Here is a 25,319-nt window from a genome sequence, read left to right on the forward strand (position 1 = left end):
AATTAAATTAAAAATATCAATAATAAAAAGGCCACTTAACCAAGAAGGATATTGCCAGTCTGGAAGCTGTGATGCAGAAATCACATGACTGTACCTGTACTCATGGTTTCTCCTTTTTGCAAAGCTGAACTGGGTCAATAATGTAACCTACATTACTAACACTTGCTGTAAGTGAAAAGATAAAGATTATTAATTCTGTTAAACAGCTGCATGCATGTACAAGTTCTCTAAACGGCAGGAAATTAACTTACTAGCAGTATTTTGTTTATAATTGACTGTTAAATTGAATTGGTAAGTTTTATAAATGAAGTTGTTTGAATAAATATAATTTGGCCTATCATCCAGTTTTCGTAGGTCTTATATGTATAGCCTACTCTTAAAACCACTTTGTTCTGGGCCCCATGAATTTTAGCACAGACTCTCTGAATACTAGTGTATAACTCACATTAGATCTTACAATTTCTTGGCATTTTTGTGTGCAGTACTCATTAGTGGGTCAGCTGTGGGTGTGTGGGTAACCATAACCTTTGCATATAACCTTAGTGCCTTCAGAAAAGTAAAGACTCTAGCATGGCTAAGAAAAGAGAGAGAGCTTGAGGCTTACATTTTGAAATATGGGTAGACAGATGATAAGTGAAGGGTAGATGTTTGGGACTGGGAAACAATTTTAATAATGCATTGATTTCAACTATATGTAAATCGATCATAGACTGCCAGCCTCAGAGGCAATATTTTAAGTCCTTTGGGAATGTGGATAACTGTCCTGCAATAATTGCCATAAAGCTTCCAAAAGATTGATTCGCTTAGCCACATTGTTGGGTCTATATTTAACCACTTCTTCCTTTCATCTAATATATATAAATGAAAACTGTAATTACTCTGGACTGCTTAAATTTGCTACATTTTGCCAAATTAGCACTGCTTACAAAAACTGTTAATACATTTTTAAATAGTAGAGGCAAACTACTTTTATAAAAATAGCACTGGAGAGCATTTTCACTCCAAACTTCTCTAAAACTCTTTCAATCCTTAAAGAATGACGTATTGAAAAATACTATGAGGATAAAATTGACTGCTATAGCCAATGAGAAATCGAGGGCTAATCTAGAAAGTTATTTTCTAGTAACCTGACACTAAAATAAAGTAATTATTAAAAATGGCAATCTGTGTTAATTATTAATATAAAACATGGACCTTTATTAATGTAAAACATTAAACTTTATTCAAACAATTTACAAATTAGGTGTCATATAGCTGTCACGCAACAGAAATACAACATATAATGGTTTAATATTCTGTATATTAGCCCTTTTTAATTTCTAGTGTAATGAATAAAAAAAAATAACAAAAAAATTGATTGACAGTTATATAGTTGTAGTTGACAATTGTAATTCATATTCCATCACATGCAAGTCTTGCATACACCTAAATCAAAATGTAATTTGTGCATACTGTCAAATAAGTTAAAATACTCATTATAGTGGGATATTGTAGATTATTTATTCCACTTTTTGATTTCAGATTTAGATTTAAATTAATTATTGAATTTAGAAAATTTCCCAATAAAATTCTCCCTTAAAACAATGTGAATTTGTATTTTTATAACACACTAAATGTAATAGCCTAATTATGTGCTAACATTTTCAGAAATTTAAATATCAATTTAATAGTTAAAGAAAGAAAGAAAGTTCATATTTTGGCTCAATTTGAACTTTTTATCCTATTTTGATACCATTTGATACTAACATGACCGTACGACACAGTCTACAAAACACACCTATTTTGCGAACAGATAATGGCAGACGAGCAAATTTATTTCATCGCTCAATTCTCTAACTCTTGACGGGACTGGATGAGTTGTAGAGCCGCTGCGAGCGTCTTTTTGAGCCTGTCTTGCCGAGCCGACTCCCCCTACCTCCTCCTCCGCTCGCAGGATTGTATAAAGAACTAAAATCTGGCTGGGGAGGGGGGTTGATACGCCGAAGCTGAAATCGAGAGGCGAACCCAGGAAAGAGGAGTATTTTGTACACGAGACTTTCCCCCCCTTCGTCCCTAAAAAGGAGGGGGAAATGTCATATTTTTAAAAGCGATATTTTTAAAATCGACGCTTACGAATAGGCTTAGGCGCCTATCTCTGAGGATATATATTTTAATTCGTTAAAAAATATGGCCGAGAACGTTCTGGAGTCTGGCCCGCCTTCAGCCAAGAGGCCTAAACTGTCCTCCCCGGCGCTATCTGCCTCGGCCAGCGATGGAAACGGTAAATATTTATTTCGTTTAATTTTTACGATACTGAGATGATTGAATCACTGGTTGGTTTTCTATGTACCCATGCACGGTGAAATCTTTAAGCGGGGAATGGGTTTTTCTTTTTAGTTTTGTTGTCAGGCTAGTTTGGGAAGCTAACGACGTATCCGCATGAGATAGCTTTAGCTTGTCATTCCAGCTAGGTTAGCATTAGCTAGCGCTTGTTTATCGACGTTGGGATTCACTCACAGCGGCTGCACGAGGGTCTGTGCTTGGTGTCAGCTGGTGTAAATGTAAAACTAACTGGTGCAGTGAAAAATATATTGGATATTCAGTGGCAATAACAGTAGTGGGGTTAATTATTTTTTTCCCTGTGAAACGTCTGTTTCGATTTGGTTCCCACTTGCAGAGTTTGGATCTCTTCTTCAGATAATAATGTATAAATTATAAAATGCATTAAAGATTGAAATTCTACGAATAGCCTCTGAAAGCCTAGTCTTCACATTTCATCAATACTCCTTTTATTTACTAATAATCGACAGTGATTAACATAAATTAGCCTGCTAAACTGTGAGTCAGTCAACTTCAAAACTTTCTGACTGCACTTGAACCACAGTTGTTTTCACAAACTGCCCATGTGCAGCGAGCACAAATGTTAGTCGCTATTCTTTGTGTTTTACTCGGCATATTTTCCTCTTTTTAATATGAATAATATTGGTTAGCTAGCTGGTCAGCTAATAACAGACTGATGCTGAAGGCCCACACAACAACTCCCTGCCATTGTTAGCTAGATGCATATAAACTAATTTCTCATTATTTTTAGGTCCGGGTTATTTTTCGCTGGTTTAGATGAATTCATTTGCTTGTTTACGGAGCTTGAATTGAAGAGGCTTTATGTTTGTGTGATTCGGAGGATACCAGTGCACTTGTGTTGTGTTTGAGTGAGTTAGCTTGCTGGCTCAAATGGCCTTTTAGTGCGTCGGTCATTTTTCTCGGATCTTGATTTCCATTGTTCAGCCATAACACAACTGACGAGCACGTCTCTTAAAAACAAACCATAAAACACATTTAATGCTTAGCGACACGTATTATTACCACATAACGTTAAGTGTCCTGTTGTTTCTTATTAAACATTAAATGTTCGAGTTATTATACTTGAACGTATCTTCAATACGTTTCTTTGTTGATGTCTCTAATGTTTTCAACCTTTTGTTCAAGTTCGAGTTTGATCCGGTTCTGATACTAAAGGTAGTTTATTGCGTTGCATAAATGTAAATGCATCCGAGTCTTCCGTTTTTTATACACAACATGCTTAGCATCCAATTGTTTTGTCTGTGGAGTGAATGTGTGGTCCCCATCACAGCTGCTTCACTTAATTTGTAAGACCAGCATCATTTCTGGAGCAATTTGACCAGTTCCACCTGTTTTACCAATAGCTGATTTGTCAGATGAGAAGGTGCTATAAAATGTTAGGAAATTAGGCTACATCCTTACATTTTTTTTTTTTTTTTTTTTACTTTTGAATAGATGCAAATGGTAGTGTCACCAGCAAATAACATTTACTTCAGAATCTAAGTAGCGCCTACCTAAACACTTTACATCCTAATTCAACAACATGCACTCATCTGTTTGGCTTCCTGTCAAACTACAGCCAGCCATTTCAGATAGTCAGTCATTAATAAACACGGCTGTCAGTTATCCAGCGAAGTGGCTGTGGAAATGTTTGGCACATCATTTTGGATTGAATGACAGCTTTACATAGCGATGACAGGATGTGCCCATTTCATTACACTCAGTTTTGGGATGCACTTCTAAAGAACACATAAATATATCACAAACTGTGTTTTCATAATATGTTGATAGAAAGTGGTCACAGGTGGTCTCTTAAATCTCATACCGAGGTCTCTTTTTGGAGGCCATTTAGCTTCATATGCAATATTATATGACGGGCTGCTCACACCAAGAACTATAACATTAACTATAAAGCGTCCAGACCATTGACCAATGCACAATAACTTTGTTTATAATGAGTGCATGCTGCAGTTACGTCTAGCTCTTTTGTTTTTATCGTTCTTCAGCTGGAATTTTTTTTTCTGAAAGCAGTTCCAACAATATTTTTCTTCTGTCATTATCGTTACAGCTAATTTGTGGACTTCTTATAGAATTAGAATGATTGTTAAAACTATAGTTTCATCATCCATGGTGTGAACATGCCTTTACTATATTTTTTTCATGAGTATAAAGCACTGATTAAACTGACATTGTAAACTGAATTAGGGGCCATTAACATAATGTGTTTGTGTATTCTGTGTAAAAGCAAGACGTATGTCAGTGGAATGGATAAATATGTAAGGTCTAGAGATTTGTTTTTGCAATGCAATTTTAGTACAGTGTTTAGTATATCACTGAATCTATCCCAAGACCAAAATATATTGCATTTTGTTTTTCATCATTTTGCTTCTAAATTCTCATTTCCTGCTGTAGATTTTGGCTCGCTTTTTGACCTGGAGCATGACCTTCCAGATGAGCTGATCAGTTCCTCCGAACTGAGTCTAGCAAATGGAGGGGACCTCAGCCAGTTGCATGGCAGTTTGGGTAGTGGGGGCGGGGCCATTGGAGGAGTTGTGTCCAGTGGCCAGGATGCAGCGGCCAAACACAAGCAGCTCTCAGAACTCCTCCGGCATGGATCCGCATCTGCAGCACAGCAGCAGGGTGCGATGGGTAGCCCAGCAGGAGCCTCAATGGGGCTATTTGGGAATATGAAGGCTTCTCCAGGTACTCAGGGCTTGGGCCCGCAAGGGCAGCAGCAGCATCTTTCCCCACAACAGGCCACGCTTATGCAACAACAGCAGATGGCTGGGATGGTGGGCAACATGAACAGGAATATGCTCGGACCTCAGAAAGGCAATGGACAGCAACAGCCAGGAGGACCCGCCCCTCAGCAGCAAAACATGCTGGGAGCACAGATGATGAATGGATCGCCCAGAATAGGACATCACAACCCGGGCATGGGCAGCAGCAGTAACCTGTTAGCAGAGGCTCTTCAGCAGCAGCATACAGTAGGAGGTCAGGGTGGACTGAGGGCACAGCAGCCTGGAGCGATGAACAAGGTAAATGTCAGATGTTGTGTTAAGATTCAGTATTGGACCAATACATTCAAGATGATGATAAATTATAGCCAAATGACAACAGCTTTTTGGGGCAATAATCCCTCCCTTCCAGCAACCTGTTACTCTCATGAGATTGCAGCAATTAGCAAATAACATTAATCCAATCAATTCCAGATGGACAAAATCAAGCCTCTAGTCTGTCTGCATTTTACCTTGATATACATTACAATAAACAAGAAAGATGATCACAACTGTTTTATGCCAACATTAAAGGGGTCCTATTATGCTCTTTTACAAAGTCTTGATTTTGTTTTGGGGGTGTACTAGAACATGCTCTCATGCTTGGTGCATTGATCGCATTATTTTTCACATAATTTACATTGTTACAATACCTTTCTCCCCAGCCTGGCACAAACGGCTCGATTAGTTCCGGGTTTGATGAAGGCCCGCCTTCCGAAAAACGAAATGTGTTGTGATTGGTTAGTTGTCCCAGTGCGTTGTGATTGGCGAACAGTTTAGACCCCACCCCCCAACCATTCGGATTTAAACATTTGTGATGTCACAAATACAGGAAAACAACTTTGTTGTCCAAACGAGCCGTTCGTTGTAGTTCTTGAAAACGGATTTTTAAAAAAAACTATACATCTCCCTTTGGAGTAGACTTTGAGATTTGTAACTTTGTAGATCGTTTTAAGCCCACACTGACTAAAATTCAAAAAGTGAAAAAGCATAATAGGACCCCTTTCATTTTAAAAGTAGCTTTCTCAATGAAGCACATGGCGTTCTGGACTGGAAAGGTGAGCGTTTTTCTCACAGAATGTAGATAAGTGCTTAATAAGTAAATTCTTTATAATTGGCTTTAAAATATAAATGATTATGAGCTAAATATCTGAAAATTTCTATATTGCTACAATTCCTTATGATGTCATATCTTTCATTGGGCATTAAATCATAGTTATTTTTCCCAAATTCTGTTTTCTTGTTTGAATTTTTCTGGATTCTGATTTAATGGTTCAAATTTGAATAATAAAAAAGAATGTGCAGTCAACTGAATTCATAAAAAAAATTAGCAGTTTAATAAATAAAATTAAAATGTATTTAATTTACCAATAGTACCCAATGAAATTAGCTTTATTTTTTTTCCCAGAAATTCTGTTATCTTTTTTTAACTTTCTTGATTCAGTTTTAGGATTTAATAAGCATTTATTATCAAAACTGGTGATAATAAAATAACTGTAGAAAACTTGAACAATTTAATAAATCTTTTAAACTGTAATCAAATTATTTAAACAGTAAACCTGTTGTACAGCACTTTGATTGCAGAAAAAAGGAAATATGTTTCCACGATCAAAGTGCTGTACAACAGGTTTACTGTTTAAATTAAACATTTATTATTTATTTTTACATTTATTTTGTGGTTTCAAGTGAAGACCTTCGAGTTGCTATGTGTATCTGACGATAGTTTTATCAAATGAAATGTTGAAATGCTCGTAAAGTGAATTCGCAGTGCAGCTCTTGAGATCAAGATTGAGGCAGAAAACACCATAGCATCACGCATGCTTCAGTGTGAAGACTCAACTATGCCAACACAGACACTAGCTCATATTGCAATTTGATTAAACATACAGTCCTCCTTTGATGTATTCATCCAAATTTTGACATTGATGTACAGTAAATTCCCTTTTTATGACTGGATTCCAAGATTTTGTCTGCATTGTGGATATAATAGAAGCATTCTCATCTCTCTCTGTCTGTTTGTTACAGATGGGGATGAATGCAGGTTCAGGCCCCTATGGAGGCCCGTATGGTCAGCCTGCCAGTCAGGGTCTGGGTGTTGCAGGGCTGGCCCCTCAGCTCCAGAACAAACCAGGTCTCCCCAACAGTCCGACCCAGTTTAACCTCGACAAGAAGCCTTTGCAGGGCTTATCTGGCATGGTTTGTATTCAGTCATATCGATTTTAGACTCATTTGAATGAAATCAACAAAATATCTTAATGTCTGTTATTTTGTGATTTTCACAGCAGGCTTCCCAGCCTTCCCCAATGGGTGCTGCCGGAGGCGCAGGAGTAGCCGGCATGGTGCCTAATGCCCAAGGAACTCTCGGGCCCGGATCAGCTCCATCAGCCATGTCTGCAACAGCGGTGGGAGGAGGTCCTCCAGCGGCCGACCCAGAAAAGCGCAAACTCATACAGCAGCAGCTGGTGCTTTTGCTCCATGCTCACAAGTGTCAGCGGAGGGAGCAGGCCAATGGGGAAGTATGGCAGTGTAACCTGCCCCATTGTCGCACCATGAAGAATGTCCTCAACCACATGACGCACTGCCAGGCTGGCAAATCTTGCCAAGGTGAGTGTATAAACTGCATAGAACTGAAACAGCGTGGCACTTTTAGTTTTATTGTTCAGCAGTTCTGCCTATTTACACAACATGGTGCTATTACTAATATTAGGTTTGTGTTTTTGTTGCTTTCTAGTGGCACACTGTGCCTCATCTAGACAGATAATCTCTCACTGGAAGAACTGCACGCGGCATGACTGTCCTGTATGTCTACCACTGAAAAACGCAGGGGACAAGAGGAATCAACAGAGTGAGTGTATTAATACGAAACTTGCTGTGTCATACATGTCAAGTTACTTTGTAACCCTGTAATGATTTTGCTGTTAGTCTTTTCATTGTCTTCAGTGTTGCAAAACGGCATTCCTATTTTCAGTAATTTATTTTGATTGCTTTCTCTTTTTTTTTTTTTTCCAAATGATTTCAGCTCTCCTAGGCACTGGAGGTGTGGGGTTAAGTTCTTCTTTGGGCAATGTAACCGGTGGTCCACCCAGTGCCCCCCACCTCAATACCCCAGGGCAGATAGACCCCAGCTCCATCGAGAGGGCTTACGCAGCGCTGGGGCTTACATACCAGGGAAACCAGGCTCCCCCTCAGCCTGTCCAACAAACACAACGGGCAATGAACACAATGGGTAATGACAAACAGAGGCTTCAGATTTTATTTACTTTACTTACTTTTACTTTTGTCATTTAGCAGACGCTTTTGTCCAAAGCGACTTACAAATAAGAAAAAGTAACTAAAACTAAAAAGTTACAACTCTATAAATACTATCTACCCACATATTTAAGAAAATAAAGAAATTAAATAAAATTAACACATGCATATAACAACAACATTTCAATAATAAACATATCAATGAAAAAATTAAATAAAAAGCTACTACTATCCCTTGCCGGTGTCCCTGCCCGGTGGAGTCGCACGGTAGAGTCGATGGTCTTTACACTCTTTGGTCTTCACACTAAGAGGGCTTCACACGACGACTGCCGCGACCGCTGCCGCGGTATAATAACCTTTATTATACCAAACCAACAAATGATCATTTCAATTCAGCTGGACCCACTTTCCTGTTTATCAACTACAAATGGCCAAGCAAGTGCACACACTGACAAGATACACGATACAGTACGAGACCAAACGCGATTTCAGCAACTCTCATCCTAGTAAACAAAATAAGCGTTTCCTAGCAACGGCAAATGCGCTAAACACGGAGACAAGTAAATACACTTACGAATTATTTGAACAATACTTTCCAGTACTTTTTTGTACTTGTACACTGCCATTTAGAAGTTTGGGGTCAGTAAGGTTTTTTTTTTTATTTAAAGAAATTAATACCTTCATTCAGCAAGGGTGTGTTAAATTGATCAAAAGGTAAAGGCATATTTATTTATTTATTTAAAAAAAAAAAAATCTCAAAGTTTTTCAGTTTCATCACAGGAATAATTTACATTTTAAAATATATTAAAATTGAAATCTATTAAGTTGTAATATTTTACAATATTATAATTTTTTTAGAACTGTATTTTTGATCAAATAAATGCAGTCTTCATGAGCATAAGAGATTTCTTTCAAATACATATTACTGACTCCAAACTTCATAAGACTTGGAAATGAAGTTTTGCAGTGGTACCTCTTCTCATGACCTTTCTTGTTATAGGAGCAAATCCCATGGGAGTAAATGGAGCAGTGGGTGGTCAGTCTCCGAATCAGCAATCTAACCTTCTCCAGGATACAATGTTGCATCTGAACATGAACTCGCAGAGGTAAACAACCCTTGGGTTCATCTTGCGTAACTCATCGCCATTTACTTCTCTGCATTCAGATGGTCTTAAAATCTCACAGTACCACTAATCCGCAGCAGCAAGTGTCTATCAGTTTTGATAAGTTCATATATAAACATAGAGTGGTCCTCATTTTTTCGCTCCCCTTTCCCCAGTCTGATGAATGACAGTGCTTTGGGCGGTGTGGGGTCTATGCCTGTGGCCAACCCAGCTTCCAGTGGTGGCATGAGGAAGAGCTGGCACGAGGACATCACCCAGGATCTACGCAACCACCTGGTGCACAAACTGTAAGTTAGACACTGCTATGTGAAAATTATGCCTGAAGAAGTTACATTTATTATTATTTTTTTTAATTAGTTGCATTTTGTAGTGGAAGAACATTATATTGTTACAATCTTCGTATACTGAAATTAAAAATCTTATATAATGTTTTTTATATTGATGTGAGTTGGTTGTCAGTTGTTGTTTTTCATTACTACAGTGTTGTTACTATTATTTATTTTAAAATACAGTGATCTTGCCATAAAAATAGCCATAGATTCTGGTATGGCAATAAAAATAATGCCTCGTTTCCACTGAGCGGTACGGTACAGTACAGTTCAGTACAGTACGATTCGGTACGGGTAACCCTGATCAGGCTTGCGTTTCCACTGCCAACAGTACCCTTTACTTGATAGGTGTGGTGTATGCCAGAAAGTAGCGATTGACAATAAAGTGCGACAATAAGCACAACTCTGCCTCTTTTATGTCAGTTTTGATGACCAATAATAGCAATAAAAGTATAAGTACATAGTATAAGAGGCTTATATAAGAGGAAATAAAGACAAAAGCAAACAATTCGCAGTCAAACGTTTGCTACAAAGTCAGCGCTGTAACGGTAAAGTTCAAAATAAATATAAAGTTAAACTTTGTGCTCCGTCAAAACGATATGACCTGGAACAAATAATAGATTCATGAGACCACGAATGCCTGTTAAATATACACAAAACAAATTCATTCTTGTTTAATCACTACAGAGACATCAGAGCCAGCGGCAAATGTTGGAAGGACTAGCCGAGCATAAGGCTGCTCGAGGCGGATACATGTGCACAGAGCACCCGGTGATCGCCTGGAGCTCCGAAATCGGCATAGCAAATTTTCAATAGGCGCTATTTCTTTATAAATAAACCCCAGATTTGAGTTTTAAACAACTACATTCTCGCCTGAAAAACTACATTTAATGACAGAATAACAGTAATATTTCGAAAATTACGTGGGTTTTTGGGCAATGACGTTTCAAAAGTCCACAAGAACAGACAAGAACACATATTGAGAAACAGTTATTGTCTGTGTGAAAATATAAAAGTATAAAATACACTGTTATATTTTTTTGTTTGTGTGTGTTTGCACACTCTGATGTAATAAGCAGAACACCGCAGAGCAGAACGAGTGAAGGAAAAGCTTTATCCCCTTGTATCGCGCACAAGTGATGATTCTAGTTAACCAATCAACTTCTGCAGTGAGTTTATCTCCACCCTTTTGGTACCCTTTGCTGTGCTAGGTACCCCAAAGGGTACCAAAAAAGTGGAACAGTACGGTTCGCTATTTTGGTACCATTCACAACTTCTGACAATGGAAACGGACATAATTGCGTGCCGTGCCGCACCATACTGTACCAAACCGTACCGCTCAGTGGAAACAAGTCATTAATAAATCATAGTGGAAGAACAAGTACTTCAATTGCCTCATAATAATAATCACCAATAAATAACCAGTGAAAACCAAGGCTTTTGATATTCATTTAATATTCATTTCCATGCCCCTTGTTGCTGTTCTGTTTCTTCAGAGTCCAGGCCATTTTTCCCACTCCAGACCCAGCTGCACTGAAGGACCGGCGGATGGATAATCTAGTGGCCTATGCGCGTAAAGTTGAGGGGGATATGTATGAGTCCGCTAACAGCAGAGTGCGTATATTGTCTTATTGGCTGTTAATGATGTTTGTTTATCGTTGTAATCACTGATTTATGTCATTATTTATACATCACACTTTCAGGCGGAGTATTATCACCTGCTGGCGGAGAAGATTTATAAGATCCAGAAGGAACTGGAAGAGAAGCGAAGGACACGGTTACAGAAGCAGGGCATGGTGCCTACTCAGCCTGGTATGTCCCCCACTGGCCTGCAGCAAGGCCCCACTGGGATTGGTCAGACAGGGCCACCCACAGGACTGCCTTCTAGTGAGTACTCATCCACCAAAATTGTCTCTCCTTGTGACCAATTAGCAGGTAAATTGTAACTAAAGGCCTAGTGGCTATTAAAAAAAGGGACAAGCCTTTCAATGTGTCCTACCCTAACTATGCCAACAGAACAGAAAACTGCTCTTGTAAAGCAATTTCATAAGGTCTGTTCATTTTCTTGTTTTGCCCCTCTACCTGTAGATGGCCCTCTCTCGGATTCTTCAGTGGTGCTGCCTACTGTTCCAAACCAGATAATGAACAGGATGCAGAATGCTGCTGGTCTGTATCTCTCTCTCTCTCTCGCTCTCTCTCTCTCTCTCTTTCCCACATACACACACACACAAACACACATATGTATTCTAAATATTTAATTTAATATTTCAAGTAGTCAGTTTTTTCTTTTTAAGAAATACTTTTATTCAGCAAGAATCCATTAAGTTTATCTTTCATTTCATCAAAGAGTCCTGAAGAAATATAATTCATGTTTTCCACAAAATAAGACTGAAGACTGGTGTGATGGCTGCTTAATATTCTGCTTTGCCATCACTGGAATAAATTACTTTTTAAAATATTTAAAATAAAAAACTACTGTTTTTATTTGTAATATTTAACAATGTTACTGTACATGTATGTATATATTTATTAATTCTCTCTTCTTCTCTGTTAATTGCAGGGATGAATCCCTTTGGGAACCATATGGGAATGCAGTCCATGGGCCAGAGATCTACACCTCCTCTTCCACTCAGCACACCTCATAACCAGGTCATTACTGTGACTGGAAGTGATGTTTTTGTAGTTTTGTGGTTAAAATTTGTTTTAAGTGTGTGCACAATATTTCTTCTAAATGCTGAATGTTTTGGCTGTTTCAGGGAAGCATGGGCAGTGTGAGGATGCCACAGGCAAATGTTGCACAGATGCAAAATCAGTACATGCAAACTGGACAGTTTCAAAGTTCAAATCCTGTTCTTGGTGCTGGGTCTGTTGACATGGCACACCCAGGAAATGACAGCAATGTTACTCAAGTAAGAGAGCATAGATGTTCTCTGAATTGCACTACATTCTAAATGTACAATCCAATTATGAGTTCCTGTATTTCACTGAGCAAACGTTGTCTTAGTCTTTTTCATTTAACATTCTAGAGCTGCAATGCATCATATGTGATACTTGCTCAGAACTGCATCATGAATGCATTCTCAGTGTTTGCTCTCTTTTTTTATTTCTTTTTTTTTTTTAATTTATCAGCAGGGGCAAATGTCTACTTTATCATCTTTACCAATCGGCAGTCCTTTAGCCCAGCCTGGGTCTGCTGGAGGGGCAGGCAGCGGGTCTTCAGTGGGCTCTATGGGTCCCAACAGCATGAGTGGGGTCCCTCCATCGTCCACCCCAACACAGTCCGTCAACCTCCCCCACTGCCCACCCGTCCACCAGAATTCTCCTTCCCCAGCTCATAGCCGCACACCCACACCTACGCCGGGCTCCCAGACACCCCAGCCTCACACACCCAGCCTACCCCAGTTAGCAATGAGCGGCAGTCAGCAGCAGTTACCTCCGTCCGCCAGTTCCGACAATGCCATGCAGCCTCAGCAGCAGCCATTAGGAGGAACTCCTCCTTCTGTGTCTCATAGTGGCCTCTCTACACCAAATGCCAGCCAGTATCCCCGCACTCCAGTGAGTACTGCTATTTGGTATGCAACAAAAATCCTGGGGCCTAATTTATAAAGTCTTGCCTGTTCAACAATTTCTGAAATGTTCCTACGAAAGATTTATAAAATGTCCGTATGCACAAAAATGTTCCTAATGCGTTCCACTTTATAAATTGCAGTTAATCTTAATATCATGGACAGTTTATGGTTCAGAAATATGGTACTTGATTATTTATCTGAAAATCATAGATAATTAATGATTTAATTTCATTGACATTTTAACTGGTGGCCTCAGTTTTGGATATTTTCACTTTTGACCATTTGTTTTTGTCTTAAGTTGTCTCATAAGGGTTCTCTACCAGTGGATTACCAGGCTGCTACCCCTGCCTCCGTCAGCAGTGTGGACACATTTCAACAGGGTCCTTCAGACTCCACAGCCACCCTTGAACCCAAGGTGGAGGTCAAGCAGAAAGTAGAAGAGGATGAGGATGAAGAAGGTATGACAGGAGGAAAAACCGGAAAACAAGAAGACTTTAAAGCTGAGGAAAAGCCTGTGGTAAGAAATTAAAATTAAATTTTCATTAAACAAGTATCAAAGTCAAAGAATATTAATTCTCCCTCAGCTTTCTTTAAAGTTGCAGACCGTAACTTTTTTTTTTTAGTTAAAAATTATCAATAATATTTATAATGGCAATCAATATTTGAGAAAGTACATAACCAGCCAGTGTTCAAAACTATCGCCTTACTTTAGCCCGATTCACAACGGTTAGCTTATAATATTTTCTAATTTGAGTGGTACGGGTAGGTTTTTGCGGGAAATTCGAGCATGGCACTGTGTCATATGATGTCTGTAAACATAAAAAAAGTTGTCCCAGCAACTTGGCTATCGCACGTGAGGATCCTGCAGGTGGCGGATCGTTTAGCCTTTTCTCACAGCAGCTAGAATAATTAAATTTATAATTTTGATGGCCGATTGTAATCCAGAAAGGATTATATGAAACGCATGTGAATGAAATTAAATCATATTCCAGTTTTAAATGTGCTTCTGATTACAGATAGCCTGGGATTACACAAGATTTGTATTTTAAAGAAAACCAGTTTGAAGGGAGCATAATTTGCTTTTTGGGTTAGAAGAATTTCTTAATATGAAATTCGAATGGCATGACAATTAGATTAGACTGTACAGAAATTGAAATCTACACGTTAATACACGCTATACTCATACTCACACAATGCTAATGTTGTTAATAATTTGAGAATAAAGTATAACAATAATAATAATTTGCACTGTGTGATTAAATCTATTTTAGATTTACTAGCTAACCGATCATTAGATTTAATCACCATTGGAAGCGCAATTTATTGTAATACTTTTTTCCTCAGTTGGGAAGAACAAACATGGCAGACTTGTTACTTGTTCAGATGGCTATATACGGTGAAAATTCTTATTTGGGTCATATATTCCAAGACGTAGGCTAGAATCTGTGATTGCGAAGTACAGTAAACATCTACACCGGTGCGGTGACTGACAGCTACACATTCACCTCAAAACATTAGATTCATCAGTGTTGGAGCCGTGCCAGAGGACATCCCACGCACGGAAGATAATGCAGCAAGTAACTGCAATCCCAGGTTTTCAAACACAGATGGCGACAAAGAGGCTAAACTTACGGACTGCAGCTTTAAAAATTATTCCATGTGGATTGACTGCTTTCTTTGTGATTTCTCAGATGAAGAAAGAGGAGCCGAGTGATGGTGTGCCAATGGAGACTTTGTCAACTGCAGCTGGGGAAGACAAAAAGCCAGAGATAAAGACTGAGCCTAAAGAAGAGGAGGAAAGTTTAGGGTCTACAGCAACCCACAGTTCACCTTCTGGAGTCCCTAACAAAAAGAAAAGTATGATCAGAACCCACCTTTGTATTTTAACTGCTAAGCTTGTCTGCAGTACAAAACCAACCACTGGTACCTTGGTATCGATGCTCTATACATATAATGTAGGCAACAATTAAATAAACATGCAACATAATTAATAAATCTCATACTTCAACCGATACATTTCACTATTTGACCACAGATGTGTTAGTAATTTGATGCTTTAGGCTTGCTTAAATTGATTCACCATCAGTAATGACGGAAGAGTTGATTTCAAATATTTTCATGCATGCCACAGGTTAACCGGTTGCTGGTTTACAGCGTATAGCTAAAATATTCACTGCTGCATCAGAGGTTTTAAGAACTGATTTTGTGGTAATCCTATTTCTTTTACTTACTGTGTCACCAGTTTTTAAACCAGAGGAGCTGAGGCAGGCCCTGATGCCCACACTGGAGTCTCTTTACCGCCAGGACCCTGAGTCTCTGCCCTTCCGCCAGCCTGTGGACCCTTCACTACTGGGAATACCAGTATGTCTGCTGTCTGGTCATAGCCACCTTAATACAGTGCTGTTGTTTTTGTCTTGTATAACCATACTATTAAAGGATAATCGGCTGATTTTTCAAGCAGTTTTGCTTTGTTAAACTGTTAATATTGTATGTACATGAACAAGATGTACTCTGTCTCTGTGTTACCGGCACCCAGACAACCACATTTACCAGCAAAAGTCAGGCTGATTAGGCAAAATAGGCCAGTTTGTGTCATCCAGCAGACTATTGACACCTTCAGGGCTTTTGTTAAAACTACAGATTGAACTTCCGAATTTCTGTATTCTAGCCACGGCGGATCAGATTGACAGGGGGGCGGTGGCAAGATCAAAAGTGTATTATGAAAGTTGAAGTTTTTATCAAAAGGAGAATGCCACAGCCCCTTTTCTCTGTTTTCTCTAATTGGCAATTGGGATGACTTGTGGCATTTCAAACACGTTTTCTAAAGCTGAAAATGAGTATTAAGTTAATTCTCTCCCATGTAATATTCAACATTGTCGCTTTTTACAAATTGCAGGACTATTTTGACATTGTGAAGAATCCCATGGACTTGTCTACTATCAAACGGAAGCTAGACACGGGCCAGTACCAAGAACCGTGGCAATACGTGGATGACATCTGGCTCATGTTCAACAACGCCTGGCTGTACAACCGCAAGACGTCACGAGTCTACAAGTACTGCTCCAAGCTGGCGGAGGTGTTTGAGCAGGAGATCGACCCAGTTATGCAGAGCCTTGGCTACTGTTGTGGGAGAAAGGTAAAATGGAGAGCATAGGAGTGTTTGCACCTTTTGAGGAGGTTCTTGTTCTATAAATCAATACTTTCCTCTTTGTAGACAGATTCAATAAAAGTTTGGGGCTGATGCAGTAATGGGCGTTGTGGTGTAGGCATTGAGCTAACTAAATTAGTTTTCTTGTCCGTAGAGTTAGTCATAACATTGGGCTTTGTGTCATAGCACAGATTCAAGAATGTATTGATCTAAAAGATGCCTGGAATTGATCTGTATTTACAAACATTTAAACACATTTGTCATGTTTTCGCCAACATGACACTGGCTAATGCTTTTTTTGTTCTATCTCACAGTTTGAGTTTTCTCCCCAAACTCTGTGCTGCTATGGGAAGCAGCTATGTACTATACCACGAGATGCTGCTTACTTTAGTTATCAGAACAGGTAAGGAACTTTAAACTGAGGCTAATATCAACGGACACACAAGCATACTTATTTATTGTATATGCATGTTAAACTGCTTTTTTTCCACTGTACCTGGCCACATAAAGTGAACTGACAATTGCACCACAGTTGATAAGAGTGTTGTTATCCCACCTTTTCCACCAATCAGTACCTTGTAAAATCCTATGTGTGTGAAAAGACCTGGCATTTTAAAGTGTGCTCCTTTTCTGCTACATCTAATTAAAACTATTTTATTAGGATCATATTTATTGTGAAGTCTACTTATATTTTAAGTCAAGGTTTCTTGAACCAAAAATCATCATAATTTTTACAAGGCCATTTATACCATCTCTGTGTTTCTTTAAATTAAATTCTCACGATATGACCCCTTTAATGTCTTATGATTTTCAGTACTTTAATAATTTCAATAATTGCTTGTAAATCTGTACAAAATGTACAACTTTGCGCTGTTGCATTGATTAATACCAGTGACATGAAAGGAGAAATTCTTATTTTTTTATAGTGACACCTTTAAAATGCCTGTTTGCTTGTGGCTGCAGTCTTTTTGTTCATGTTTAATGTGCTCATGTGTCCATAAGTCTCGACACCCTTTGCAATTGATTCTGCTCCTGTTTTGCTGTAATGGTTTTTCCTCATTATACATGTAAATGCTAATCTTTGCTTTGCTTTGGCTTTCTGCTTGTCTCTGTTGTCTCCCTCCTTATTCATCCATTTCTGTCTTGTCTAATGTTTTTCTTTGTCGACCCTTTTCTTCTCCCCTGTACTTTGACGTTTGTCGTGTCTGCTATCGCCTGCTTTCATCTGCACCTAAACCCCTCCCTGCTCAAAACCCCTGCTCAAAAATCCTGCATCATGACTGGCACTTCTGGCGACAACCCTGTTCTGCGCTCCCCTTTTGGCCTGTCTGCCCTGCCCTGCCTTGTCCTGCACTGATTGGTGGCTACCTCCTCGTTACCTCTCTGTGATTGGCTGTGGTGTTAGTTCACCAAAATATGGGCTTCTTGCTCACAGGTATCACTTCTGTGAGAAGTGTTTCAATGAGATCCAGGGTGAGACCGTGTCCTTGGGAGATGACCCATCCCAACCTCAAACGTAAGTGACTTCTCTTTTCCACTATTTTTAATCAGTGTCTTATTACAGTGTGAACTTTTTCTGCATCAAAAAACAAGTTTGTTGTTTTTTTCTAGTGTCTGCAGAACGAGTTCTTGTGATAACAATGGCACATACCAAGAGTTAAAAGTTTACCGATGGATAAAAATGAATTCTGTTGTAAATGCTCTATCATTCTGTCAGACTAAATTACTACTAGAGTATTTTGTTATCTGCGTTAAGCTACACGAGTAATATGGACAAGCATTTACTTCATTAACTGTGGTCATAATCTGTCACTGACTACCTCTGAATTTTGTTTTTAGTGATCCTAACACAATAATCAAGTGTAAATGCACCCATTATGCACCCAACTCAAGTCATATGCCATCCATTTTCTCAACATAGAAAATGCATAGTAATTGCCATGTAAAGGGCCTAAGAGTTCATGTAAAAAAAAATAAACTCTCCATATTGTCCATAACAATAAATCTCAGTAAACTTGGTTTTTGCCCTTTTGAGATTTTGAATCAAGATTTTTCAAGACCATAAATGCACCCTTTTATACTACAGAATCATTTTCTTGTTTTAATAGTGCTACAATTTGCATGTATTTTCAGATCGATCAACAAGGATCAGTTTGAAAAGAAGAAAAATGACATGCTCGACCCTGAGCTGTAAGTTCATATAACCTTAATTCCAATTTTGTTCACTCTTCAAAATTTTCAGGATTAACACTTTTGTTTTTTTAATTCGCATTTTCTCTGTAGATTTGTGGAATGTATGGATTGTGGTCGTAAAATGCATCAGATCTGTGTTTTGCACAATGACACTATATGGCCATCAGGGTGAGTTTGCTGCAAAGAAATGGAGTACAACTGACTTTGCTCTTTGTTTCTAACCCCAAGATTCCTTTTCTTTCCCCTTATTTAGCTTTGTGTGTGATGGCTGTTTGAAGAAGTCCAACAAGACCCGTAAAGAGAATAAATATGCTGCTAAAAGTATGTAATTCCATTTTCTCTGCTTTCTTCTCACTGATAATCCAGTTAGTAATGACATTTAAACCTTCTTTTTTTTTTTTTTTTTTTTTTGACCTTCAGGGCTTCCACAGACAAAACTAGGCAACTACTTGGAAACGCGGATTAATGACTTTCTGAAGCGACAGAAACACCCAGAATCTGGTGAAGTCACTATTCGTGTTGTTCATGTCTCAGACAAAGTGGTGGAAGTCAAACCAGGCATGAAGTCTAGGTGAGACAGGATAGATTAAGACCAGACACTCACATTTAATACAACGTTTATCTGCTGGACGTTTCAAGAATAGTTCCTTAAAAACAGTTTGTCATTTATATTCTTGCTGTGACGCCACAGTTGTTTACTCTGATGTATAGTGGAAAGCTATAAAACCGAGGCAGGCCAATAATTTGTAATAATTGTCATCATGGCTTGTTTGTCTGCTTGGATTTTAATTGCATCCTTTCCTTTTCACAGGTTTGTGGATAGTGGAGAGATGGCAGAATCTTTCCCATACAGAACGAAAGCTTTATTTGCATTTGAGGATGTTGATGGTATTGATGTCTGTTTTTTTGGGATGCACGTGCAAGAGTATGGCTCAGATTGTTCACCCCCTAATCAAAGGTCAGATATCTGTAATTGCTTTTAATAATTTGATGGGCAAGTTTTGGTTTCCTTCTAAACAACCCCCCCGCTCCATCCTTTAGACGGGTTTACATATCCTACCTGGACAGCGTCCACTTCTTTCAGCCACGTTGTCTGAGGACAAGCGTGTACTATGAGATTATTTTAGGATATCTGGACTATGCCAAAAAACAAGGGTAAGATGACACTCCCTATCCTACCGTTTCAGCAGATGTCAGCCACTAACTCATGTACACATGCTTTTTGCCTTGTGAAATTCTTAGTTAAACCTTTTTTTTTTTTTTTTTTTTAGGTTTACCACAGGACACATCTGGGCCTGCCCCCCTAGTGAAGGAGATGATTACATCTTCCACTGTCACCCTCCAGACCAGAAGATACCCAAGCCGAAGCGGCTGCAGGAGTGGTATAAGAAAATGCTGGATAAAGCTGTAGCGGAGCGCATTGTGCATGACTACAAGGTTTGGACAATTTGGACATTTTATGTTATTGTAAAAAATTTATTATAAATTAAATTCTTTAGCATTAAAGAGCGAGAGATCTCGAGTTTGATTTTATTTATTTATTTATTTATTTACAGGACATTTTCAAACAAGCAACAGAGGATCGCCTCACCAGCGCCAAAGAACTACCCTATTTTGAGGGTGATTTCTGGCCCAACGTGCTTGAAGAGAGTATCAAAGAACTAGAGCAAGAAGAAGAGGAAAGGAAGAGGGAGGAGAACAGCACATCCAATGAGAGTGTTGATGTTGGTCTTTAAGCTCTCGTTTATCTCAGGTTTTGTTCCCCTGTTAAAGTGCTTTTTCACACAGCTATGAACATTTATTTTTGTTTCTCCAGACAACAAAAGGTGACAGCAAAAATGCCAAGAAAAAGAACAACAAGAAGACGAGCAAGAACAAGAGCAGCTTAAGCCGAGCCAACAAAAAGAAGCCGGGCATGCCAAATGTGTCCAATGACCTTTCACAGAAACTCTATGCCACAATGGAAAAGCACAAAGAGGTATGAAGAAGACTAAAGTCTGATTCAGTGTCTGTACTATGATTGTTTAATTAAGAAACATTGTCCAGGGTGCCACTAAACTTGACAAAAACAAAGTCTGACAATTTTTTTTTTTTTTTTTTTATTCCAACTTTTTTTTTTATTCCTTGCTAGGTGTTCTTTGTTATCCGATTGATTGCTGCACCCAATTCCAATTCTCTCCTGCCCATTGTTGACCTGGATCCTTTGATGGCGTGTGATTTAATGGATGGCCGTGATGCCTTCTTAACACTTGCACGGGATAAGCACCTGGAGTTTTCTTCATTGCGGCGCTCCAAATGGAGTACCATGTGCATGTTAGTGGAACTACACAACCAGAGCCAGGACCGCTTTGTCTATACATGCAATGAGTGCAAGAACCATGTTGAAACTCGCTTCCACTGCACTGTTTGTGAGGTGAGTACTATAAAATGGGAGAGGTGGGAAGATGGCACAAGGTCCTTTATTATTTTTACGAATTTTGTGTAAAGCTGATATGCAGTTTTCCTCAAGACAGACCGAAATTAAGACCTTTTTTGCTGTGTCCTCAATTATTCCAAATTTGTACCAGGAAAAACAGGATGTCTGCTTACCCTAGTTATACTTAGTGTACTGGATGAAAGGACATTAATTACGACTATGTAATGATTATTCTAACTTCTCCTTCACAGGACTATGATCTCTGCATCACTTGCTACAGTACAAAAGTTCACGAGCACAAGATGGAAAAACTGGGCTTGGGGTTGGATGACGAAAGCAACAACCAGGCTCCTTCCTCAACGCAGAATCCTGGAGACTCACGGCGTCTCAGTATTCAGAGGTGCATCCAGTCTCTGGTGCATGCCTGCCAGTGCCGCAATGCCAACTGCTCACTTCCATCTTGCCAGAAAATGAAACGTGTAATTCAACATACCAAAGGCTGCAAGCGTAAAACCAATGGCGGTTGTCCCATCTGCAAGCAGCTCATCGCTCTCTGTTGTTACCATGCAAAACACTGCCAAGAGAACAAGTGCCCTGTGCCATTCTGCCTCAACATCAAGCAGAAACTGTGGCAACAACAGCTCCAGCACAGGCTTCAGCAGGCCCAGATGGTGCGTAGAAGAATGGCCAGCATGCAAAGAACAGGCCAGCAGCTTCCAGGAGGCAACAGTGGGCTGCCATCTCCTGGGAACAATAGTACTACTGGTCCGAGCACACCAACAACAAGCACTCAGCCCCCTACCCCACAGACGCCCACTCAGCAATGTCAGCCTCCAGTGACTCAACCTGGCATTGGAGGTGTTCCATCACAACAGCAACAGCAGTTGGCAGGGATGGCCCATCAATACCAGCAAATGACTGGAAGTGGTGGTATGATCAACTCCCCGCAGCAGCCCCTGATCCTACAGCAGCAGCAGCAACAGTCAACATCAGTTCAGCATCTTCAGCATGCTAACAACCTTCCTCCATATGTACAAAGACCTCCAGGCTCCTCTCCACTTCCTCAGTCAATGGGAAAGCCAGGCATGGTGCCAGGAGGCTTCCTTCAACAGCAACAGTCGAACCTAGGGCAGCCTGTGATGCCTCAACATCAGCCACCTGGCCCCCCACCTGCCGCTGTAGAAATTGCCATGAAGATTCAGCGAGTCGCAGAGACTCAAAGGCAAATGGCTCAGCAAAAGATCCTGCAAAGAAACCAGGCTCCTGGAATGATGCCTCCACATGGCCTTCATCAGGGTCCCCAAACTCAAAATCAGATGGGCATGAACCTCCCTGGAGCTGCAATGGGTGGGCCTCAGGGAATGCCACCACAGACACAAGCAGCAGTTGCCCGTACTCGCATGGATCAGCAGCAGGGAATGATTACTGCAGGCATGCAGCAGCAGACAGGACCTCAGGCTCAGCTCCCTCAAGTCCAGTTACAGCAGGGCCAGCAAGGAGCACCCCAACTTCAAGTGCCGCCACAGCAGCAGTGGAATGGTCCTGGGATGCCTCCTCAGCAGAGACCTGGGGTTATGAACCAAATGGGTCTGCAAGGAATGGTTGCACCTCAACAACAACAGCAGCAGCAACAAGGGCTTTCTGGTGTAATTGGTATGATGGGCCAAGGAGGGGCTGCACCTGCAGGTACTGGCCCTGGAAATCACCCTCAGGCTGCCATACAGGACCTCCTAAGAACCTTAAGGTTACCTAGCTCTCCCCATCAACAACAGCAAGTTCTGAATATACTACGTTCAAACCCTCAGCTTATGGCAACCTTTATCAGGCAACGGGTTCCTAGGTACCTTGGTCGAGGTGGGCCTGGAGCAGGAGGTGCGGGTGTACCAGGAGGACATGGTGGAGGTCCTGGAATCATTGATGGCCAGCAAATGAATGTAAATCCTGGGACAAATCAAGGAGGCATGCATATGGCACAAGGGACTACCATGCCAATGAATCAGCTTCAGCAACAACAGCAGCAGCAGCAACTTCAACAGCGGTCAATGATGGGTGGGAATTTGCAGCAACAACAGCAAATGGCAGCATTGCAGCAGCAGCAACAACAACAACTGCAGCAGCAACAGCAACAACAACAACTGCAGCAGCAACAACAACAACAGCAGCAGCAAGGTGTTATGCCCAATCAGGGTGCCAGCATGTCTAACATCAGAGAAATGATTATGAGGCGGCATTTGCAGCAGCAGCAGCAGCAACAACAGCAGCAGCAGCAACAACAACAACAACAACAGCAACATATGGAAAACCATGCTCCGTTTCATCATCCTCAACCACCCCAGCAACAGGGTTATCTTGGCCAATCTGGACTGCCCCCACAGCAGCCTGGCCAAACTCAGCCTGGTGGTCTCCAGCAGCAACATGGAGGTACCCAGCCTGGTACCCAGCAAAACTACTCTGGGTCTATGTCCCATCAGCAGGTTGCAGCAGCTCTGCAACAAAGGTTGCAACTTCACATGCAGCAGCAGCAACAACAACAACAACAACAACAACAGCAGCAGCAGCAGGGTGCTCTGGCAGGACTCAAGGGTGCTGATGGAGGTTCTGGAGGTGGTGGTCCCCTCCAGCAGCAACAGATGCAGCTCCTCCAGCAACAACAACAGTCACACTTAGGAGGAGGATCTCCTGCTCAACACAATCCCATGAGCCCTCAGCAGCCCCAGCAACAGATGTCCCATTCTCCCCATTTGCAGGGCCAACAGTTGCCCAATTCTCTAAGCAACCAAGTCCGCTCACCCCAGCCGTCGCCTCGGCCCCAGTCCCAGCCGCCAAACTCTAGTCCATCTCCTCGCTTGCAGCCACAGCCTTCACCCCATCACATCTCGCCACAGACCCAGATGGGCTCCCCTCACCCAGGTCATCTTCCTCAGCATCACGGTGGCATGGTTGCACCCCCACCTCCACAACAACAACTGCAGGCGTCCCAACAGCAGCAACAGGCTAATGCGATGGACCAGGGCCCATTTGGAGGAGACCAGAGTGCCATGCTTTCACAGCTTGGTGGGATGGCAGCCTTGCATGGGCAAGGGACAAATGACATGCTGACAAATAACCAAGATATGGGGTCGAATATGAATCGCTCGTTAGATTTGATGTAATGTTGCAGAGCTCAAAGAACTGTCCTGATTGCCAGGGTTTGGTAGCAAATCTAGGATTTACAAAGGCTGTCATCGATAGTATTATTATTATTACTATTATTATTATTTAATATTTTTCTTATGTAATTGAAAAGAACTGAACTTCCTATGGGAGATACTACGTGCAAGTCAACAAATTAAGTTAAATGAATGGTAAGTTATTGCTGTTAATATATAAATATATATAAATATATTTTTTGCCAATTGTGTTCAAAGGGTTTTGGGTTAAGGAATGGGAAATATTTCCTCTTGGTATATGACCAAAAATATTTTTGGGGTTAAGAAGTCTGCCTTTTTTATAGATATTTTTTAAGATTTTAAAAGTGGCATGAAATTAAAAAGCAAAATGCGTAAACAAAATGGACTATTTTGTTTTCTTTTTCCTCGAAACAGTCAAGAATGTCATCAGTTTTGGAGAGTATTAGATTTATTCTCGCCAGTGTAATGATTAGGAAAAAGATGGCATTGGTAATAACTGTTATTTATTACTCGGCTCTTTTGGTTGGCTAATAGATATTTTCTTGTTCTTTTGTTTTGGACAGTGTATGGCATATGCTGTTTGAACCTACAATTTTTGAAGAGTATATTTTTGTTATTGATAGAACCTGACTATAAAAGGACGAATTTATATTCTTATGCTACTTTATTTTTCCTTTTTTTTTAAATTTTATTTCTCTACCTTTTTTTGAGGGGTGGATGGGGCTTAAATTAAGTTTTGGTAGTGTTTGGGAAACGAGTATGTGTTTTCTGATGGCTTGTTGCATGGGAAATATTTGTCCAATGCATGTCGCAGTTTTCCCACCCTTATACACCCCTGTCCCATGAATGTTTTCACTATGCCCTTCTCGGTACTGGAACCTGGTGACACTACAGGTGTGTTTAGGACAGTGCAGGGAACTCTACTGAGACTAAATGTTGATGCGGGATTTTGGATTTTGCAAATAATCATCTGGAACTACATCTCTGATTCCAAGACCTCTTTCCTCTCATGTCTCCCCAGCAAG

The 25,319-nt window shown here is 40.3% G+C and overlaps 1 protein-coding gene across 1 annotated transcript; it reads left to right on the plus strand.

The window, feature by feature from the left end:
- Window positions 1–1,773: 1,773 nt before the first annotated feature.
- On the plus strand, window positions 1,774–24,395 carry LOC306857673 (histone acetyltransferase p300-like). Its single transcript, XM_079397715.1, has 31 exons — window positions 1,774–2,260; window positions 4,732–5,357; window positions 7,122–7,292; window positions 7,379–7,700; window positions 7,828–7,941; window positions 8,116–8,322; window positions 9,346–9,451; window positions 9,625–9,756; window positions 11,295–11,412; window positions 11,502–11,685; window positions 11,887–11,964; window positions 12,359–12,447; window positions 12,555–12,707; window positions 12,928–13,353; window positions 13,666–13,884; window positions 15,059–15,224; window positions 15,610–15,728; window positions 16,264–16,503; window positions 16,830–16,918; window positions 17,951–18,031; window positions 18,649–18,705; window positions 18,799–18,876; window positions 18,962–19,029; window positions 19,129–19,279; window positions 19,520–19,666; window positions 19,750–19,863; window positions 19,980–20,145; window positions 20,265–20,432; window positions 20,525–20,686; window positions 20,840–21,121; window positions 21,376–24,395. Exons 1-31 carry the CDS (start codon window positions 2,167–2,169, stop codon window positions 24,274–24,276), a joined length of 8,028 nt encoding a protein of 2,675 aa, XP_079253841.1. The 5' UTR covers window positions 1,774–2,166; the 3' UTR covers window positions 24,277–24,395.
- Window positions 24,396–25,319: the final 924 nt, after the last annotated feature.

Source organism: Barbus barbus, assembly GCF_936440315.1.
Source record: "Barbus barbus genome assembly, chromosome: 38".
Lineage (NCBI taxonomy): Eukaryota > Metazoa > Chordata > Actinopteri > Cypriniformes > Cyprinidae > Barbus > Barbus barbus.

Excerpts from the sequence above, each read along its gene's own strand:
- LOC306857673 (XM_079397715.1), top strand. The coding sequence starts at position 2,167 with ATGGCCGAGAACGTTCTGGAGTCTGGCCCGCCTTCAGCCAAGAGGCCT. Across the intron at positions 13,354-13,665 it reads GCCAGTATCCCCGCACTCCA|TTGTCTCATAAGGGTTCTCT; the intron begins GTGAGTACTGCT and ends TTTTGTCTTAAG. Across the intron at positions 16,504-16,829 it reads GCTACTGTTGTGGGAGAAAG|TTTGAGTTTTCTCCCCAAAC; the intron begins GTAAAATGGAGA and ends TCTATCTCACAG.